The 22,137-nt window shown below is 34.3% G+C and overlaps 2 protein-coding genes across 2 annotated transcripts; one reads left to right on the plus strand and one right to left on the minus strand.

The window, feature by feature from the left end:
- Positions 1-7,229: 7,229 nt before the first annotated feature.
- On the minus strand, positions 7,230-8,039 carry LOC124634478. The gene is made up of 2 exons (XM_047170077.1): positions 7,768-8,039; positions 7,230-7,583 (listed from the first exon to the last, which is right to left on the minus strand). Exons 1-2 carry the CDS (start codon positions 7,771-7,773, stop codon positions 7,251-7,253), a joined length of 339 nt encoding a protein of 112 aa, XP_047026033.1. The 5' UTR covers positions 7,774-8,039; the 3' UTR covers positions 7,230-7,250.
- Positions 8,040-9,387: 1,348 nt separating this feature from the next.
- On the plus strand, positions 9,388-11,535 carry LOC124634497. Its single transcript, XM_047170095.1, has 2 exons — positions 9,388-9,915; positions 10,240-11,535. Coding segments are annotated over exons 1-2 (531 nt in total). The 5' UTR covers positions 9,388-9,913; the 3' UTR covers positions 10,769-11,535.
- The last annotated feature ends 10,602 nt before the right edge of the window (positions 11,536-22,137 follow it).

The raw sequence follows: 22,137 nt of genomic DNA on the forward strand, positions 1-22,137 counted from the left end.
CTAATTAGAGAACCCCCGACACGAGCTGATGTACCGGGTGGTGGGGCGCCGGCGATCGATGAGCAGGGGTCGCGGACTCGGACGGTGTCCCCACGCACTAACATTACATTGTCCTATTACTTAAGCTGACAACTTGTCACATAAAAACGCTATATCATTAACAGAGATTAGATACTTCTGTGATAATCACTGTGTGTAGTGACTAGTAATGAAACAGCCTCACTATAAATAGTGTAAACCAAATCTGAATATACCTAACCTGAATATACCTATGAACGACACGAGAACGACTTTAAACATTCAACAATAAAAACTTCCACCAGACTTTTAGGTGACATTGACAATGCTAGCTATTAAATACCTATAGCTCTTGTGCTGATCAACTGAAATCAAACAATAATTTGAATGGTCTGTTATGAGCATAATAAAGGGTAACACGGTCTTGTCGGCAATCCGGCACTGAGCAGCACTTGAGTTGCGCAATAACAATACAAGTGAGCGGCGCCGGGGCCGGGGGGCGCGCTAGGCTTATTAACTTCCCGCCTCTTCTCTTTATGGACCTCGGGAGAGCCGCAGTTCTGCGGGGCCAAGGATTTGCTCTGACCTTTATAATCAATACGCCACTTCAGCCGACGGTCATGACTACACTAAGTTGTTTATATTGTTGTTGTTGGCCTATAAACAATTTTATAATGTCAAAAGCTTCTCTTCATTTTAATCGAAATCGTAATCGAAGTCAAGACCTGAACAATCCAATAGGAAATATAGTTATGGGAGTATAAAAGGGCAATAAAGCCACTAATTCCCCGTTGGTGTGCGGTGATGTGCCGCGACAGTTAACTCGTCTACGAGCGACTGTCGTTATAAGTGCGTGTGATGAGGACGCACTCACACCGCGCGCGGACCGCGCTCGCCGCAGCCCACACCGCGCACAGCGCCGCCAGTGCTCTGTGGTCGCGCTCACCTACTTTGATTGACAGACAACTGCATTTCGCCGAATAAATGCTTAATGTACTAATCTTGAGGAGATAAACTTCAGTTGAAGCCGTTCATTAGGTATAATTAATTCATCCATTTAATGAAAAGGTCAAACCACAATAATAATATTAAAATCGACGCAACAATAAACAATTGTTGGCGAAGACAACGTTTAAACAAAGGGGGAAAATTCAGTGAAAACAGCACAAAGAGTCAACTGCAAGGAACAGAAGATGTTTTGTTTAATAAGTTGAAACCTCAACGTTATTAAGTAAAGTTCCGCAGCGCAGGAGCTCGTGAAGTCTGTGCTGAACAACAGACCGACGCTCGGACTACTAAACTTTTTAATTGTGGCCCATGTGAGTTGGCCATCTTGAAGCCGCGCCAAACTTTACGACGCCAAGCATAAATCCGTAATAAAGTATCTCATCAACACTAACTCGCTGCACTCCAATAAAACTTTATAACCAGTAAAATATATGAAATTGTCAGCAACGCCAGCGAGCCGCTCCACTCACGAGAAAGTTCCAAGTGATCACTGAATCCATACTCTACCTGGCGTATTTCTTAATCAATAGCACTAATTTTTTAACATGTTAAGAGTAGGTAGGTATATAGAAAAATCTGAAGTTCAATAGTTGGTAAAAGGCTAGGCAGATGATGATTATGTTTCGCTTTTCACGTTTTCAGGTAACCGGCCTTAACATAATACTTAAACAAAGAACCAAAACTTTTAAGAAGAAAGAAACCCTTCTTGAAAAATATTGGCTAACATCTTTAAGAAACATCAAAAGAAATAAAAATATACCCAATGATCCATTATTAACGCTACAACGATTTACTTAATGAAAATTGTGCGAGCCAGCACAAGTTTAATAAAGTTTGTACAACAGAGAATACACATAAAAAGTGTAAAAAGAGCCGTTTATAGACGAAGTTCGGTCCGCGGGGACAGAGTAACGAGAACTGAGCACAAAGGAGATAAGGCTCACAGTACACCACCTACCGAATTATAGGGAGAGCTATAGCTTACTCTACTTGTCGAACAACACCAAAAAAGAATTGACGTCAAACGTTCGCGAGAATATCAAAACATTGACACATAAAAATATGAACGAAATTTTCTTTTAAAATCATTCTCACCTTTTAAAATTCGATTCTGTAATCCCAGCAAACAATTTATTGCGCTTTAAGTAACCCGAGTCGACGCTTTTTAATGTATTTTTTGTTGGGCGGTTTGTCGTAGGATTAAACGGTAATTGTATCCGTATTTCCGCGGCTGGTGAGTATTGTGAGCGGCGGACGCGTCCACAAACACACAAATATTGATTGGTGGCACCCGCGACCGTTATGCTGACAATGCACGGCCACGCTGCACGAGTGCGCACGCCACATTCCGACGGCAAGCCGCTGCCGCCGATGTTTAGCTTGAGACCTGTTTCATTTGCTCACAAAACACCCAAATGCTTCTCAATCTGAGCTGCTCACTGGAAGGTATCGCAGCGTACTATAATTTTAAAGCCAAACATTGGTAAATGTAAACACCCCCGCTGCAATATTGGTATAAACTCTCAAGAATTCAAATAATCTCGTGGAGTATTAGACGCGAGTTAAGTAGGCAAGGTGTTGATTGCGATTAAAGACTTAAGGCCGAAGTTTGTTCGCGAGTTACGAATCTGGAGCCGAGCGCCGACTTGCTGCAGTACTTCCTGAACAATTACTGGTGGGAATATGTTCGCAAGTGTGGGGCTCCGCGGTGAACGAAACAAAACGCTATGGTATTTGTTTGCGTGCTGCCAGCTAAATTAACTGTTCGCGTGTTCACACCTCTTTACCTAACTGAACTGTAATTGAATTACTTTTTTCTAAGTTACGGCCGATGGAAATATTGCTAACTGCTGCAGTGTTCCGCGTTCGTGAACTTAGCGCAAATAGCTCGGTGCTGCGCTGTACGTGCATAACTTGTACAGGAAGAAAGCCGTATAATGAAAGTGCAGGTATAAAGTGACAAAACAAATTCAATCCTCGGGCGCAACCAGGAAGCAGATATTGATTACGTCATTTCCCAACGCCGACCGTATTGTGTTGCTGCAATTTCCTCAAAAACTCGGTGAACAAGTATTATGTACACAACATTTTCCTTCCCAAAACATTGTTTCCGCGCTCCCCTCGGCACGGGGAGGTAGCTGCTAACTTATTCATGGTACAGAGAATCATCGATGCGTACAAACTGTTCATACTATCCGATTGTCACTATGTTGAGTGACGTCACCGCACGCGAATGTCGACCTTACGCTTAAGACGTAAGAACTATAAACACACGGATGCTCAGTTGAATACATTTGCTAGACAACACGAGGAAACGTCTCCACCTGCGCCGCGTAGCATTCATGTAAAATATACGTAGATTTAAAAAAAGACTTAACGTGATGCGGGAAGTAAGTAGCTAGCCAAAAATATACTTTTCATGGTTCCGCACCCGTGTGAAGCATAGCTAAAGTGGGGACGTAAGAAACTTTTACCTGTTCTTTTTGCACCTGAAACTCTATATGTTTTTCCTGCGTTTGAATTTCTTATAAGTTAGAGCAAAGCAAAATTGGCGTTGCTTGTAGATACCGACACGTAAATTGAACGCGATATTCTCGACAAAGAAGCTATTGTGCAGCTAAAACTTAATATGAGCAACGTTTTTAGGGCATCATCTCATAAGATGGGAACGACCCCCATTCCTGCGGAACCCTCCGTAACGACGCTCAGATGAAGGTTTTTATACCGCGCTGGTGATATATTAAATATACTGCACGTATGTTATGCACGCAGAAATATACACACTTTGCTTAAAGCCCTATAAAGGGGCTACGTGACGGAGACCGTGTCATATAATATATCATCAACAAAATTTAACTTAAGTATACCATGGCCAAATGCGCAGCGCATTGATAAAGATTAACGAAAACGTTCTGGAATTAAATCCAAAAACAAATGATCGATATGTAGATATAAAGTACTTATGGCGTAAGTTTATTTTCTTCCTCGTAGCTATCAGTATCAGAATCCGCGAATGTTCGAACAACATGAGGATTGAGGAGTTCACACCGCGGAGTGGCGGGTGCTGCGCTCCCACGCCTCGGAGGAGCTTCTAATTTATTGCGGAATGCGTATGCTATAACCTTGCATATAACATAACGTGCTGATGCATTGACATGGCTACAACGAAAGCTGGATTGCAGCCTTTGTCCACTTTTTAAAGAGACCGATTCATACAACCATAATGACGGATGGACCATACTTGTTACGTATTATGTACATAGGTATCTACCACATTTGATTATTTTGTAGAGGAAATTGGTAAACAAAGAACTTGAGTTGATTACTCCGCTGCGCCTCGTTTCTGCAGATAATTGTGAGATACACAGCAAGTTCGCGGCATCTAATAAGTTATTCATCCAATTATTTAGTTTATAGCTGCACTCGCTGCATCGCTGTACTACAGTTTGGTGCAAGAGGAACGTTTTATCGACTACTTACGGCTAGTCGCGACGATGAAGTTTACTCATTAACTGGTGAGAGCTGCCAACGCAGCTTTTATTAACACTTTTATATTGAAACACCGCGTTAATGACGCTGGTAAACACAAGATTACTTTCATAGATTGGTACTTACTTTTAAAATAGTTATCACAAACTTTAAATGGGTTTGTTTTATTACTATCATTTGATGTGTGTTCATTTACTTTATCACACCAAGTTTCCACTTAAAACTCTTTGATTTGTTTTGTATACTAGGTAACTATACAAGTTTTAGTCTCTTCATTTGATATTTCGTGGTACTATAAAAACATTAACTCTCAAAATCCAAAACTTTGATGATGATTGCAGCAACAATTTTGTAAGAGCACCTATCAGTCCAAATCGGTTTCCTACGCGGCTATGTAATTAAAGCAAGCTGTAACAATAGTCGACAGGTCTAAGTGCGTCGCCCACGCAGGGCGCGCCGTGCGCATGCGTGGGCTGCGTCACACAACAAGCAAGAACAAAGGCTCGTTCCTTACATAGCACGGATCATGATAGCTCAAGCGCAGATTAACTGTTAACATTGACGCCTCAATACAATAAGCTTTAGAACTCTTCTATTCGTACTTATAAATAACGATCAAAACAGTACAAGGGAAGTGCAATAACCATTAAATCCTGACAAATAACATAATTTTAGTACTAAATAATATAAATGCTTTGAGCTAGCATTTCTCACAAGGACTCACAGTCTGATCATTTCAAAGTAAAGCTGTTGTAAATAAAACAAAGACTCCAAACTGAAATTCATCCCAGAGTGGTTGTTCTGTACGTATCTGTATTGTGTTAGTAACGCCGCGAACTCTCACAACGCAATTAACCTCACTAGTTGTAGCCTTTTTTGGACAACCCGCTTGACTTTCTAGTGTTAGGGTTCCAACTATGGTTCTATTTTAATTGCTTATTTAGTATCTCATTATACCAAGTTAATTTGTCAATAAAACTACTCTTAAGCAGATTGGAGTACTGTTTCCTAATCCAGACGACTCATCAGTAGTGTATAATTGGGGTTTCTGGATCAAAAGAGATCCATCAACCCCAATTATACATTAGTTCAAATATGATATCTATTCAAATAATTTAATTTCATTTATTCAAATACCACTACTTACTACAATTTGATAATTCAAAAACTATTATACCATCTATTCGAATACTGTTACATCATTTCAAATAAATCATCTATTTAAATACATCGATACTTCAAAAACTAGTATAAGTACCATCTTATTCGAATACTGTTACATAATTTCAAATGTACCAATTTGCTTTTAAAATCTCAATGTTTATTTTAATCATTTTATCACCGCGGAATACATAAGTATTTAAGAATCTTTTCTTTATTAGGAATAATAGTTGACAGCTACTTTCAACATAACCAAACATTTCGTTCTCTCAAAGTTGAAACATTCTACTTTTGCGGACTCACGAGTGGATGTCATCGGTGTGATGGTGACCGGCCGTACAAAAATGTATCAATATTATGCGTTCATCTGTTTCTTTGATCTGTTCTTGATCATAATATTTAGCGGTTAAATGAAATGTTAGCGCGAAATCTTCATTTAAACTAAAACAAAAAACCAGACCGGAACAAATATTAACTTGTCCGTGTGGGAATCGAACCCACGACACTTCGGCTTTGTGATTAAGGAATGTGAAATTTAGTATTTGATTGTGTGATCAGGTCTTAACCATTAAGCCAAACGTGTCGTCAAATATGTAACAAAATAGCGGACTACTTCATGCCCTTTGTTTATTTTAACGATATGCATGTTGTATGACATCATTCATCATTCATTCGATGCACTGCCTTATATGGTTTTCATTGTATTTACTTTGCTTGCACTTACATTGATTCGAACATCTGCGTGAAAAAAACGTTTTTCAAAGCACATACAGAATCATGATAAGTACAACTATACAGATCATGAGAGTTTTCATATTCTTTAAATAAGTTTAATAAACTAGGACAACCTTTATATGATTTCAATGAAGAAAAAAAAATACTTTTGAGATAAGTAAACTGTGCCCTTGTACAATTTTTTTTCTATTATTTATTCTTGTCTGTGTTTTTATGTGTACATAAACTGTTAAATAAATAAATAAGAAATATACTGATGATATAACAACTTAGTAATCATTCATCATTATTTCCATTACTATTTATTTTACACGTGTAATCTATATTCCACTGCATCCTTTATTTAGCACATAGCAGCCCTGAAATTATAATGCGCTCAGATGACTTTCATAGTCGCCTTATATAGGACTGTCGACATACTTACAGCACTTTATGTGAATTGATTGATTATCAACCTTTTTACTGGCTCATTTCAGCTGAGAAGCCCTTATCCCTCAAAAAAAGAAGAATAATTAAGCTTTTGTCTATAACTAGCCAATTATAGGTCACTAGCCTACAAACCCCTAGAGGATGTAGTGACATGGATTATTTATACTTACAAACAACCATTACCAAGTTACCAATCGCAAATCCATACACCTTTACCTTACCTCCGTGATAACTTCGTGATAACATCCGTTCACGTTCGTAACACGATCCGGGCTCACTCTACACTTTTTATTGGAATTTAGGAATCAAAACTACTGGATGATAAATAAAATGTATCGTAAGAGGTTGTAAAAATCATAATTTCAGTAGAAAAAAAAAATGCTATTCAATAATAATTGATTGAACTTTATTTATGGCATTATATCTGACACTTTTAAAGCAATTTCTTTAACAGATTTATAAACATCGTCCATAAAAACATTTTTAACCACATGCTGCACACATAACTCAGCATCACAATTGCATAATGAACTTATATGATCGGGGAAGTTTTCGGTATCATAAATCTCGATTCTTATAATTTTAGCACCTCGTGTAAGTTTTTTTACAGAGGTAAATGCAGCCGTTGAAGATTTTTTCAGTTGCTTGCTGCTAGGACCTTCTAGGTTCAACTGTTTATCGTTATTTTGTTCCGCAGCTGCCCTGTTCATGGGAATGAAGTTGAACAGGTCATTTTCATAGTCCTAAAAATAATAATAATAATCAATATCAATTTTGTAACTTATATTATAGGTATATTTTATTTATAAATTCAAATAATCGATATTAGAACTGTGTTGTATTGAATATAAATGTGTAACAATTATTAAGTTGCATTCAATTAATTAAGTTATTATATATAGATACTATTTAAAGAAAATAACTCACCGACATATTTTATTTTAGGATAGAGTCTTTGCGCCCCCGCTCGCTGATGGAATTAAACTAAATTATTTTTATTTTTTCGCATGATTATATCCTTTATATAGAATTTAGAAAATACTTTGTAAAGGAACATAAAGTTCAAATTAGCATCGATATTATCGGTACTTTAAAACGTGTAAATGTAATTCTACACTCTAGACAACACGGCGCTACACCGCTTCGGATTGCAATTAAACATAACTTTTTATATATATCGAAATCGGTTTTGTGTAAGTTTGTTCATCCATTTAAATAAAACTACTTTTACGGATTTTATCGCGTTATATTAATATTATTTATTCTACACGCAAGTGGATGGTGTAGCAATGGGCTCCCCAGTATCTCCCATTGTTGCTGATATCTTCATGGAGGATTTTGAGGAGCGAGCCCTGCAATCTGCACCCGTAACACCCAAATTCTACAAGCGGTACGTAGATGATACTTTCACAATACTACCATCTGACAAAGTCACAGCATTTTTAAATCATCTTAACTCCATAAACCCCAAAATTCAATTCACTATGGAGTCAGAGGCAAACAACTCCTTAGCTTTCTTAGATGTATTGGTTATCCGTAACCCTAATAACACCTTGAGTCACACTGTGTATCGGAAGAAAACCCATACAGACAAATACCTTCATGGTGAGTCCCACCACCACCCAACACAGTTATCTACCGTTGGTAAATCATTGTTTCAGAGAGCACGTGGGATCTGCGATGAACAACACCTGGGTGCTGAGCTTCAACATGTCAAGCAAGTACTGCACGACAACAAGCTCCGAGTACCGCGCCCTCGTCGCAGAACCCGCGTGAAACCAGCCACAGTTGAGCGTCTACCTGCTGTTCTTCCATACATAAGAGGAGTCACAGACAAGATTGGCTACATCTTGAAGCGAGCTTCAATCAAAACCTACTTCAAGCCGCTGAAGAAGATCAGTCAATTCTTACCACCTGTCAAGTGTCACATACCTCTACAAGATGCGGGTGTATACAAGCTTGAATGTGATTGTGGTCTCTCTTACATAGGCCAAACTAAAAGAAGCATAGGGACCCGCGTAAAAGAACACATCGCCGATGTCAAACACCGCCGTTCCAGACAGTCAGCAGTTTGTGAACACACACTAGACAAGGCCCAGCATTACATCAGATTTGATAAACCACAAGTCCTTGCAAGAGAAAACCGATTCCTACCTAGGATGATTCGCGAGGCTATTGAAATTAAAAAACATCCAAATTTCAATAGAGAAGATGGCTGGTGCATACCACCTGCTTGGAATCCCATCATAGAAACTATTAAATCAAAATCCAAGCCTACAACTGCTCGACCTATGGATACAGTGAGCTCGTTTTGCGTGAATCGGATTGTCAATAATAATCAACAAAATGTAGGGTAGCTGTTTGTAACTAATATATCAAGACGACCAACACCTTAGTCTGCCCGTGACCATGGATGCTGTAAAGGATCCGAAACGTCGGGATTAAATAATATTAATATAACGCGATAAAATCCGTAAAAGTAGTTTTATTTAAATGTCTAATATTCGCGTAAGTGTCAGAAATCAATTTGTTCATCCATACTAATAAACTAGGTTGCCCCACCACTTCACTCGTGTATTTAATAGTTTTATTAGAGTATACATAACATAGGTATAACCTCCTCTTTGAAGACTGTTAAAAATAAAAAAAAGCAATCGTTCGAGCTTTATGAGGTAGGTAAATGGTAAGAGATTTGTGCACATACTATTACATTTGCTTACCAACGTAAAGGAGGAGGCAAACCCAGGTGTAATAAGTATGTATTATTTAATCTGAATAAGATCTACATTTCAGTGTTATTAAATTTTACTACATTATATCTTATATGAAGTAGATAAAGTTGATATTGCGTGATCTCGGTATGTTGCTAAGTTATTTTTCCAGCAACCTGGGTGGTAGATCTGACAAAGCATTTTAGCAAACCCGTGCCCTATTCCCTAATTGGTATACCGTCACGTGGATGTAGTGCTATTTAAGAGATCATCTGCAGGGACTGGATCACAACAATTCTTCAGCTAGAAGCAGTCACATCCAAATTTGGAAGTACATACCAAAGAACCACCAATCTTCTAAAATGTAAGTATTACTCGTATACTTCATTCGGTGTTTCATTTTTTAGTATTAAATCATTCAAGCTAGTTTTATTAATTTCTTCAATCACTCCATTCTTATTTTATGTAAATGTTACCCAATATTTTTTATTTGCTATGTCCAAACACTACATTTATTTGTTTTATTTAGTATTCTGTCAATCATGCTTACTCAATATATTCATTCGTGTTCCTCATGTTTCATTTTCTTATTATTCAATCATTAAAGTTACTTTCATTCATTTTCTTCAATCATTCAATTCACAATTTATATGAATGTTATCTAATATTTTTTATCTTTATTTTCTAGGTCCAAACACACTGCTGACCATATTTTCCCTTCGGAGGACGAATCGTCGGACGGGGTGCAGATGAAGGTCAAGACAAAGGAGAACAAGAAACGTAAATCGTCGCCAACGCGCAGCCCCCAGCCGTCTACCAGTAAGAAAGGCAAGACAGTTATTCGCCCCATCCCTCCTATTACCAAGTCTACGGCTCGCGAGGTGTTCGGGAGTGACAGCGACGACGACGCGGTAGACGCACCCGCGGAGAAGAAGCCTCCGATGATTTACTCCTATGTCACACGGAGGCTGGCCAACGGTTTTTCTCGTCAAATAGATGAGAATAAAAAAGGTGCGTTCTACATAGAACTTAAAGTATACAAGTGTGACGAGATAGAGCGGATTCAACCCGTGAATAGGTGGCGTCACTCGGTGATAACAATAAAAAATAAAACTGACGAAGATTCTGAATCGTGGAGGCACTTGAATGAATTCATTATAAGTACTAGGCGGGAGTTCAAACGCTGTACTCCAACGTTTATAAGTTCATACCAATAATTAAGTACCAATGTATTATACTCAATTATTGGTATGAGATATTATATTATAATCAGTTATTTTATAACATATGTAACCATAATCATAATATTACATTATTATAATCTACCTTATAACCTACATTATATTCAGTGAATTAGTTTTTAAGTTTTTTTTTTTGTAACCCACTATTTCTTAATTAAAGTATTCAGTACGATTAAAATGTGTTATATTTATTTTGTTTCCAGTTACACAAGCGAGTAATGCGATACCAGCAAGTTCAGATACTTATAATGATTTATACGAAACTAAGATCCCCGAACATGAATATGAAACGAATGTTATTGAGACTAATTGTTTATTAAAAAGATATTGCGAGAAATGTAAAATTGAGATCCCCGAACATAAATACAGATACCATAAAAGAACGAATATCCATAAATCAAATTGTTTAATAAAGTCAAATTTTGAAAATGTTGATATTATAGCAACTGCATTTAAAAACAGGATTCTGACTTATCGCTTAAATCCATCTATAGAAAATGAGTACCTCACACCAGAGGCGTTCTTAGATGAAAAGCGAAAAGATGTTTCTAATATAATTAAAATGTTATTAATGAGACATAACTGCATTAAAGTTAATTTCGAGCTGTTTGCTTACTTTTTACTGCCTACGTTAGGTGAGCAACAGCTTAAATCATTTAATACTAAATATGAAATTATATATAATAATACTGATTTTGATGACATATATTTGAATGTAATAGAAACATTCAAAAGAAAATTTACCGAATTTGAACATTGTCAATCCGGATGGTCATTTGTTTCAATAAATCATTTAGAAATTAATATAAATAAATATTGCCCTATGCGGGGTGGTACTTATTTAGAGCTACCAGATGTTATTAAAAATACAAAGAGCTGTTTGAATATACATAATAATGATGAATACTGTTTTTTGTGGTGCGTAGTTGCAGCATTATTTCCAGCTAAAAATAATGTTTGCAGGGTCAACTCCTATCCACATTTTAGTACAGTACTTAATACACGAGGAATTTCATTTCCACCTTCATATAAAGATATAAAATTATTTGAAAAAAATAATTGTGACTTGAGTATTAATATTTATGGATTTGATAAACATGGTACTATAACTGGACCTATTTATGTGACGAATTGCAGGAAAGATAAACATATAAACTTACTGTACTTTGAAAAACATAATAAAGGTCATTACTGTTTGATAAAAAATCTGCTACGTTTAGTACGAAGACAAGTTTCATGTCATAAGGGACGAATGTATTTATGTGAGACATGTTTACAATTTTTTACTTCTGAAATAAAGTATAATTGTCATAGTTGCTCTCAAATTTTAACCGTACTACCTGATAAGAACAGTACATTAAAATTCACAAATTATGAGCGAAAGCAAAAAATTAATTTTGTAATATACGCTGACTTTGAAAGTATATTGTTAAACTGTAAAATGGAACAGAATGATAAAAATACAGTAAAGAATAAAGTACATCAACCGTCCTGTTTTGCTTTCTATGTGTGTTGTTCTCATGATAGCAGCTTAAATAAATTTGTATCATATAGAGGATCTGACTGTGTGGAAGTATTTATTAAAAGCTTGATTGAAGAAGTGAAATTAATTCATAAAATGTTATTAACAAAGAAACCTATGAGACCAATGACAAGAGATCAGACTGATAATTATAATAATGCAACTACATGCCATATTTGTAATGATTTATTATTTGATGATAAAGTTTGCGATCATGATCATATAACATCTGAGTATAGAGGTGCGGCACACTCGCAATGCAATTTAAATTATAGAGTTTGTCCCTTTATACCCGTTATATTTCACAATTTAGTTGGCTACGATTCTCATATATTTATAACTGAATTATCAAAATATGAAGGTGAGATAAGAATTATAGCAGAAACTAAAGAAAAATATTTAACCATAACAAAAATAATAAATACTGGTAAAGGATGCAAACCAGCACAAATTAAATTTATAGACTCGTTTAAATTTCTTAGTTCAAGTCTTGATAACCTGAGTAAAAGTTTAACGGAGAATGATTTTGTTCATTTATTCACACATTTTCCGAGAAAAAATCAATTTAATTTAATGCGAAAGAAAGGTATTTACCCATATGAATATATTTGTACATGGGCTAAATACAATGAAACACAACTACCTGACAAGGATAAATTTTATAACTCTTTACAAATGAAACACATAACTGATGATGAATATAAACATGCTCAAAATGTGTGGAATCTTTTTAATATTACTTCTCTTGGTGAATATACTGACTTGTATTTAAAGTGTGATGTACTATTATTGTGTGATATATTTGAAAGCTTCAGAAACATTTGTCTCCAGCATTATAAACTTGATCCTGCATATTATGTAAGTTCACCTGGATTGAGTTGGGACGCTATGCTCCTTTACACAGGTGTTCAGTTAGAAATGATTCATGACTTAGAAATTTACGAAATGTTGGAAAAAGGAATACGAGGTGGGTTAGCTCAATGTTCTCTACGATATGCCAAAGCGAATAATGTTTATTTACCTCATTTCGATAATTCAAAGCCATCAACTTATTTAATTTACTTAGACTGTAATAATCTTTACGGATATGCTATGACGAAAAAATTACCCGTTTCAGAATTTAAGTTCATGACCGACAATGATATGAAATATTTTAATGTGCTTAATATTCCCGATAATTCAGAGTTCGGTTACATTTTAGAAGTAGATATAACGTATCCAGATCATTTACATAATTTACATAGTGACTTGCCTTTTGCTCCAGAGAAATTCACTCCTATTGGAGGGAAAACGCAAAAACTAATCGCAAATTTGTATGATAAATATAATTACATCATTCATTATGTTCATTTAAAAGAATGTCTCAAAAATGGTTTGCTTTTGAAAAAAATTCATAGAATCCTTTGTTTTAGACAAGAAAGTTTTTTAAAAAAATATATAGATTTGAATACTAGACTACGGCAAGCAGCTTTAACTTCATTTGAAAGAGATTTTTTTAAATTGTTCAATAATTCAATTTTTGGAAAAACAATAGAAAATAAACGAAAGCATGTTGAAGTGAAATTAATAAGTAAATGGAGTGATTATTCGAACAAAACCAACAAAACAGTAGGTGCTGAGAAATTAATCGCAAAACCTAATTTAAAAAGTATTTCCGTATTTAATGAAAACTTTTTAGCTATACAACTCAGTCTAGAAAAACTTATATTAGATAGACCAATATATGTTGGATTTGCGGTATTAGAATACTCTAAACAACATTTGTACAATTTTCATTATAATTTTATTAAGAATAAATATGGTGATAAAGCTAAATTGTGTTACACCGATACAGACAGTTTATTGTATTTAATTAACACTAACGACATATATAAAGATATACGACAGAATTTAACAGAATTTGACACAAGTAATTTTGAATCTAACAATAATTACTGTATTCCAAAGGTCAATGAAAGAATACCTGGTTTATTTAAGGATGAATTAGGAGGTGACCCAATTATTGAATTTATAGGCTTAAGAGCGAAACTGTACTGTATAAAATCACTAAAAATGCAAATTAATAAAGCTAAAGGTGTATCAAAATCTATAACCAGTAGTTTAAAATCACGTAACTATAAGCACGCTTTATTTAAAAATTTATCTTTAAAGCGAAAGATGAATATGATCAGATCAATGAAACATGTGCTATTCTCAGAAACAGTAAATAAAGTAGTCCTGAATAGAATAGACGATAAAAGGCAAATTTTAAGAAACCAAATTGACACTGTACCTTGGGGTCATTGTAATCACGTATGCTAACTAATGTTAACGACTTTTTTAACTTTAATAATAAAAAAATATTGTGTAATTGCAAAGTGCAAATTATTGTGTGTTGTAATATATGTAATAAAATACAAATGGAAATAAATGATTGTTATATGAATCATAATTATATGTGTTTTATTTAATTACCTACTGAGGTTTTGTCATTTACGATATTTAAAGTGATTTTCTCATGTATAAGCGTTGCGTGAAAATAGCCTCCTCGAGTAAATTAGTATATTCGGTATCGAGTATATTCGGCGCATCCAGGGTGGTTAATTTCGATATTATCTTGATTGACTGGCTAATATTTTTTTATCAGTTGATTTTATTCTTATATAAAATAAAGTCTTAGTTGTAATGAAAGGAAAAGAAATCCCTGATCTCTTGTAACTATATAAATACCAGAACAAATATTATTTATGTCAGACACAAAAATGAAGTGGATTAAACACCCGGTATCCTTAGCAGTTAAAAATATTGATGTGAAGGAGAATACGCTGCACTCGAAACATAGCGTACTTCTCCCGAATAACATCCGCAGTATAATATGTGGTCCTTCGAATTGTGGAAAAACTAACGTCATGTTAAGCTTATTAATTCATGAAAATGGGCTAAAATTTCAAAACGTATATTTGTATTCCAAAACAAGCTCACAATCAAAATATCGCTTTCTCAAAGAAATCCTGGATAGAGTTCCAAGTGTGAAACTATTTATTTTTACATTCGATGAAGATGTGATTCATCCTAATGATGCATTACCTAATTCTATAATAATATTTGATGATGTGGTTGGTGAAAAACAAATAAACATACGTAATTATTTTACAATGGGAAGGCACAGAGCAATAGATTGTTTTTACTTATCTCAGACATATTCAAAAGTACCAAAGCAGTTGTTACGCGACAATGTTAACTTTCTGATTATCTTCAAACAAGATGATATAAACTTAAAACATATTTATGATGAACATGTAAGTTCAGATATGGAATGGTCTAAATTCAAAAATCTCTGTTCAGAAGTATGGCGGGGTCCATACGATTTTTTGACTATCAATAAAGACTGTGATTTGAAACATGGCAGATATAGAAAATCATTTGATAATTTCATTAACTTTGAATAATAAATAAATTTATCTTTATCTACCATATACCTAATGATTGCTTCACAATTACATAGGAAGTGCATGTAGAAAATATATGGTCAAGGGACGTTTGTACTTTGTATGAGTAATGAATCATGGAAGGTATAGAAATAATTTTGATATATTTTGGAAATTTGATGAATGTTGGTGGTGGAAACTGATACAATATATAATTATGAATACCATATAAATGAAAACTAGTATTATTTCTTCCATGAGTGAATGCAGTCGTTTAACGTAAGATGGAGAAAAATATTAGAATAGAATTAATGAAGTCAGTAGACTCCATTAAGAATAAAATAAAACAAATGAAGACCCAGGAATACGCTATGAATTTGTCACTCGATAAAATGCTGAAACCTATTGCAGATCCTCTTAAAACCCTTGTTGATTCGAATCTATCTATAATAAAAAATAGGAATGTGGAAAATACAACTTTCAGTAATAATGACAGCATTGAATCTAATGACAATAATACTAGCTCATTTGCAAAGTTTGAAGACTGTTACGATCCTAAACAAGATTCTGAACTATTATTTGAAAAGTCGCCTAAAATGGGGGCACCAGATGACCTAGAAATTTCATTAGAAGGGCATGATATCCATGATATTTATGATGGTGTAAATATACCTTTCGGGATAAGAAGTGAAAATAAAAAATTATGGATGGGCAATTCAATAGTATCCTTTTCTAAAACGGAAAACTTGAATAACGATAATGTAATTATGGTTAAAATCGACGACAGAGCCTATAATTTAACCCCTGGTCTAAAAGAACTTTTACTTCGAAGAAAACCGGATTTAAAATTAATATCTGAGAGAGATAAGCTTGTCTATAAGGATATGTTGCATTTTACAAATGCACACAAAAGAGATTTTAATCCTAATGGTCAAATAAGAGGAGATAAAGGAACAAAATATCGTGCAATCATCAAACCACTGCTTTCCGTCATATCAAATGATAAAACTCCCATTAAACAAGGAGGAAAGTTGCCAAAGCTCAAGAAATACAAAAAGAACACTGATTTAGTTTATTGGGATGACCCAAATGAACTGGTTGAGAGATTGCAGTTATTAGTTGCATCAAGAGATGCTGGCAACACAAACCATGATAATGAAATTTTTTCAATAATTGAAGAATTAAAGGAAGCAGACATTATTAAAGAATAAATAGTAAAAGTAAGGTGCCTTTTATTCAGTATCACATTAAACTTGTTAAGAGAGAGATATTAAAACTAGAAAAAAATAAACATGAGTAAAGCCGATGTGGTCAACGAAATTCATAAAAATGCTAGAGTAAACTTTTCACGAAGACACGTTATCATGAAAGATATAGATGATCTATGGCAAGCGGATTTAATAGATATGCAATCAATTTCTAAGGAAAATAAAAAATTTAGATTTATTCTCGCCGTTATTGATACATTTTCGAAATACGCATGGGCCTTTCCTTTGAAATGTAAGACCAAAGATGTTGTTAGTAATACTTTCAAGACGTTATTAAACCAAGGACGTGTGCCTAAAAATCTGCAAACTGATAATGGGACTGAGTTTTATAACAATACATTTAAAGCACTTATGAAATCTTATCATATTAATCATTATTCAACATTTTCAACAAAAAAAGCTTCAATTGTTGAGAGATTTATCCGAACACTAAAATCTAATCTGTATAAAGAATTTAATTTAAAAGGTAACTATAAATGGGTAGATAACACTCTTGATAATGTTGTTTATAAATATAATCACACTCATCATCGCACAATTGATGAAATTCCTGCAAGTGTAAATAGTAAAAATAAAAAACATATATTGGAAAGATATATAAGTTTAGTAAAAAATGAAAATACAAAAAGTAAGTTTAAAGTAGACGATTATGTGCGTATAAGTAAATATAAGGAAACTTTTGAAAAAGGATATACACCCAACTGGTCAACAGAAATATTTAAAATAAAAAAAATACAAAATACAACTCCTGTTACATATTTAATTGAAGATACAATTAGAGGTCAACCTATTTTAGGTGCATTTTATGCACAAGAGCTTCAAAAAACGAAACATTCCAATGTATATCTAGTAGAGAAAGTTCTAAGAAGTAAAGGAAATAAAGTTTTAGTGAAATGGTTAGGTCTACCTTCTTCTGAGAATAGCTGGATTGAAAAGTCGAATAAATTGTAACAAATTAATTCACTTAACAACACTATTTATTAAGTGTTCAATTCATAACTTATCAGTCTTATGATGTGTATTGGAGAGAGCAGTCTTCTCAATTGGATAATAAATAATTTACCGTTTGAGTTACATTTACCAGGCTATAAATATTGTGGGCCTGGCACAAAAATAATTAAAAGACTTAGACGTGGAGATAAAGGTATTAATAAATTAGACGAGTATTGCAAGGAGCACGACATCGCTTATCACAAGTCATCAAACTTAGAGGATCGTCACAAGGCAGATTTAACTTTGTTTAATATGGCGAAAGAACGAGCAGCTGCCTTGGATGCAAGTCCAGGTGAAAAACTCGCGGCACGCTTAGTACGCAACGCTATGTCAATGAAAATTAAAACTGGTTCTGGTCTAAAGAAATGTAGCAACAAGTGTTCTCAAAAAGATACAACTGGAAAAGGATTAAAAAATAAGTTTAAAAGCGTTATTACCAAAACGAAAAAACAAATCAAAAAATTAAAACCAAAATGCAAAAAAGCAGCGATAGAATTAGCTATGGCTGCTGCCAGAGAATTAGCTGATAGTTCATCCATCAAACTTCCTCGAGTCATTCCTATACCACGAACAGGTGGAGTGCTACCTTTAATTCCTATATTTGCGGGATTATCTGCTGCTGGAGCTCTAGCAGGCGGTGCAGCTGGCATTGCTAAAACCATAAATGAATTCAAGATGGCTAAAAAACTGTTAGCTGAGTCAAAGAGACATAATGAAAAAATGGAGGCTCTTTGCATAGGAAAAGGGCTACACCTTAAGCCACATAAAGATGGGTTTGGAATATTCATATCAAAAGAAAAAAACTAAGACTTCGGCTACCCAATCGCGCTTTAACTAACTTGGACATTTTAAAGTATGGAAATAGCATCCCATATTTTAGAGGTGTCTTTATGAGAGATGAGCTCCCTAAATACCCCTTCAAAAAAGAATGTGGTGTTATTAATTTAGATAGCTCTAAAAACTCTGGCTCTCATTGGGTAGCCTATGCAAAATACGACGATTACATTGAGTATTTTGATAGTTACGGAAATCTTAAGCCGCCAAAGGAATTTATAAAATATGTGGGTTCTAAAGTGAACTACAATTATGAAAATATACAACGTGACCATCCCTTTAATTGCGGGCATCTTTGTATACACTTCTTAAACAATTTTTGGTCAACAAAGCAATAAAATAAACGGGATCTTTCATAACAGTCCAGTATATAAGCATGTCTACTACGGTTACCATCTCTGGAAATACATCAGAACTGGTCTCGTATTTTCAACCACCTCTTCATTTATCTGATCAATACGAGTGCGGTTTACTATACTTTTCAGTATTGAATTCAAGACCAGATATTCCGATTAAAACTAGCACTCTGTCTGTGATCAAAATTGAATGTGATCTTGTGTACGGTTCATACTGCAACGGATTACCAACACATTTTATTCATGAATTTGTATCAGATACTTCGCTAAGTCATGATTATATAGAGATACCACAAAACGTTATTTACTTTCCAGTGAACAAAAATATAATTTCATCCATATCTGTTAAGATTGTTGATCAATTTGGTCACTGTATTAACTTCAAAGAAGAATATATTCAGTTACGTCTGCACTTAAGAAAATCAAAATGATAGTATATTATAAAAACACTGGAATGAAAATAAATAAGTTTATTTCTTCTGCGACCGCTAAGGTGCAAGGACGTAATACAAAAATTAAGAAACTGACTAAAGCAAATAAAGACTTTCTTAAAGCCCTTGGGTTTAAAGTATGAATATGCTACAGATAACTGAATTACCGCATTTCGACAGTTCGATTGAAAGTTATGAAATCCATACATACAATCCCTACAATAACAGCTTTAGAGAAAACGATGAAATCAGAATCCCCATACATCAGCAAGACATATACGTGCTACCATCAGCCAGTTCAATTTACATCGAAGGACAGACAAGGCTGTTCGGTAAAGATGGGAATCCGATCAAGAAAACTGTTACGTTCACTAATAACCCTGTTATGTCTTTGTTTCAAGACATCAGATACGAAATGAATGGTATCGAAATAGACCGTATTAAAAATTCGGGAATTACGTCAACAATAAAATCATACATTTCATTAAATGAAGCAGAAAATAAAGTTGCGGCTTTATGGGGTTGGAAATTAGCAGGATTTCAAAGTGATGGACATTTTAGTGCTGTGATACCATTGAATAAGGTTTTAGGGTTTGCAGAAGATTACAATAAAATTGTGATAAATTGTAAACATGAACTTATTTTGAGTAGAAGTAACTCTAACTTAAATAGTGTTATCCTTACTGATGATGTTGTTAATTTTCAAATAGATATACAAAGAGTTCAGTGGAGGGTGCCACATATAAAAGTGTCAGATCGAGAACGACTAACGCTTTTAAAACATTTAGAAAGAGATAGACCTATTCAGATGGCTTTTAGAAATTGGGATTTATATGAGTATCCCTTGCTACCTAAAACTACAAAGCATTCTTGGTCAGTTAAAACAGCTTCACAATTGGAAAAGCCTAGATATGTTATATTTTGCTTGCAAACTAATAGGAGAAATAATAGGACTAAAGACAGTTCACTATTCGATCATTGTGAAGTGACCAACGTAACACTCTTTTTGAATTCGCAATATTATCCCTACGAACCTTTGAGTTTAAAGTTTTCTGAGAACAAGTACAGTATATTATATGATATGTATGTGAAATTTCGTCAGTCGTACTACAACAGTCCTGTAGACCCATTGCTAGATCTAACAGATTTTAAAGAAAAGGCCCCCCTTTTCATCTTGGATTGCTCAAGACAAAACGATAGTTTAAAAACCGGTCCAGTGGACGTGCGGTTAGAAGTGGAATGTTCCACACCAATATCAGATAAAACAACTGCGTATTGTTTAATTATAAACGATCGACTTGTGGAATACAAACCTCTCAGCAACATAGTGCGCAGGTTATCATGATTGCTGTTGTTGATATTCAGGGATTTAGAACAGAAGCAAATGAATTTATATTAAAAGAAATCGCTATCTTGTGTAACAAACAATTACAAGTGTTTTTAGTTAAGCCGCCATTTCCATTTAAAAATTTAACGGACTCTGAAAAGAAGACAGTTCTTTGGATTCAACGTAACAAAAAGATATATTGGAGTGAAGGATTTGTACCTTATTCCTATTACCAGACTTTGGTTTTCGATATATTAAGAGATAAATGTGTTTATGTTAAAGGTTCAGAAAAAGTTTTATGGTTAAAGCATATTTTAGAAAATAGTAATAGTAATATATTTAATTTAGAAGATAAGGGTTGTTCTAGTTTAGTACATTTATATGATCAATATAAACATTCTGAAGATTTGTATAATTGTATTTATCATAACTCTGTATGTGCTTTAAAAAATATATTGTGTTTAAATAAATGGTGTCATGATAATAAATTTTTTATGCAATAAAAAAAACTTGTTTCATTTCTTTATAATATGTTTACTATCTCTCCCAATCCTATACAATCACGTTTATAAATTGCTTGCAGCATTAAAGCAGTGTCATTCTTCGTTTATAATTATTAGCATCAAGAACTAGTACTAAATAAATAAAATATGTTTCAAACTGAATATAAACCTCGATATGATATGTATAATACATACAAAATACGTGAATTATCCTTTAATTATTATTGGGGGACGAGTAACTCAAGGAAAAGATTAGTGATGGAAATGGCTGATGCGGGATTCTTTTATTACGGAAATAATCCATATGATAAAGCAGCATGTTTTTCATGCGGAGGTGTTATAGAAGATTGGGAAATTTATGATGATCCTTGGATGCAGCATGCTATAAATTTTCCACAGTGTTTTTATTTGAACGCTGTGAAAGGGGGAGAATATGTCAATAAGTGTCAAAACATCGTAAATAATTGTGTTAGGGAGAAATCTTTCATGTTGCAATGAAAACTATATATGGAAGAGCATCTAATGAATGATGTCATACAATACATGTCTCATTATTGTAAACAAAGTGCATGAAGCAATTCGCTATTTTGTTACATATTCGACGACACGTTTGGCTTAATGGTTAAGACCCCCGGTCACAACTGAGTGCAATATAACACGTTCTTTATCCATCTAAACCGAGTGTCGTGGGTTCGATTCCCACA

The sequence above is a fragment of the Helicoverpa zea genome, chromosome 11 (assembly GCF_022581195.2).
Source record: "Helicoverpa zea isolate HzStark_Cry1AcR chromosome 11, ilHelZeax1.1, whole genome shotgun sequence".
NCBI classification, from domain to species: domain Eukaryota; kingdom Metazoa; phylum Arthropoda; class Insecta; order Lepidoptera; family Noctuidae; genus Helicoverpa; species Helicoverpa zea.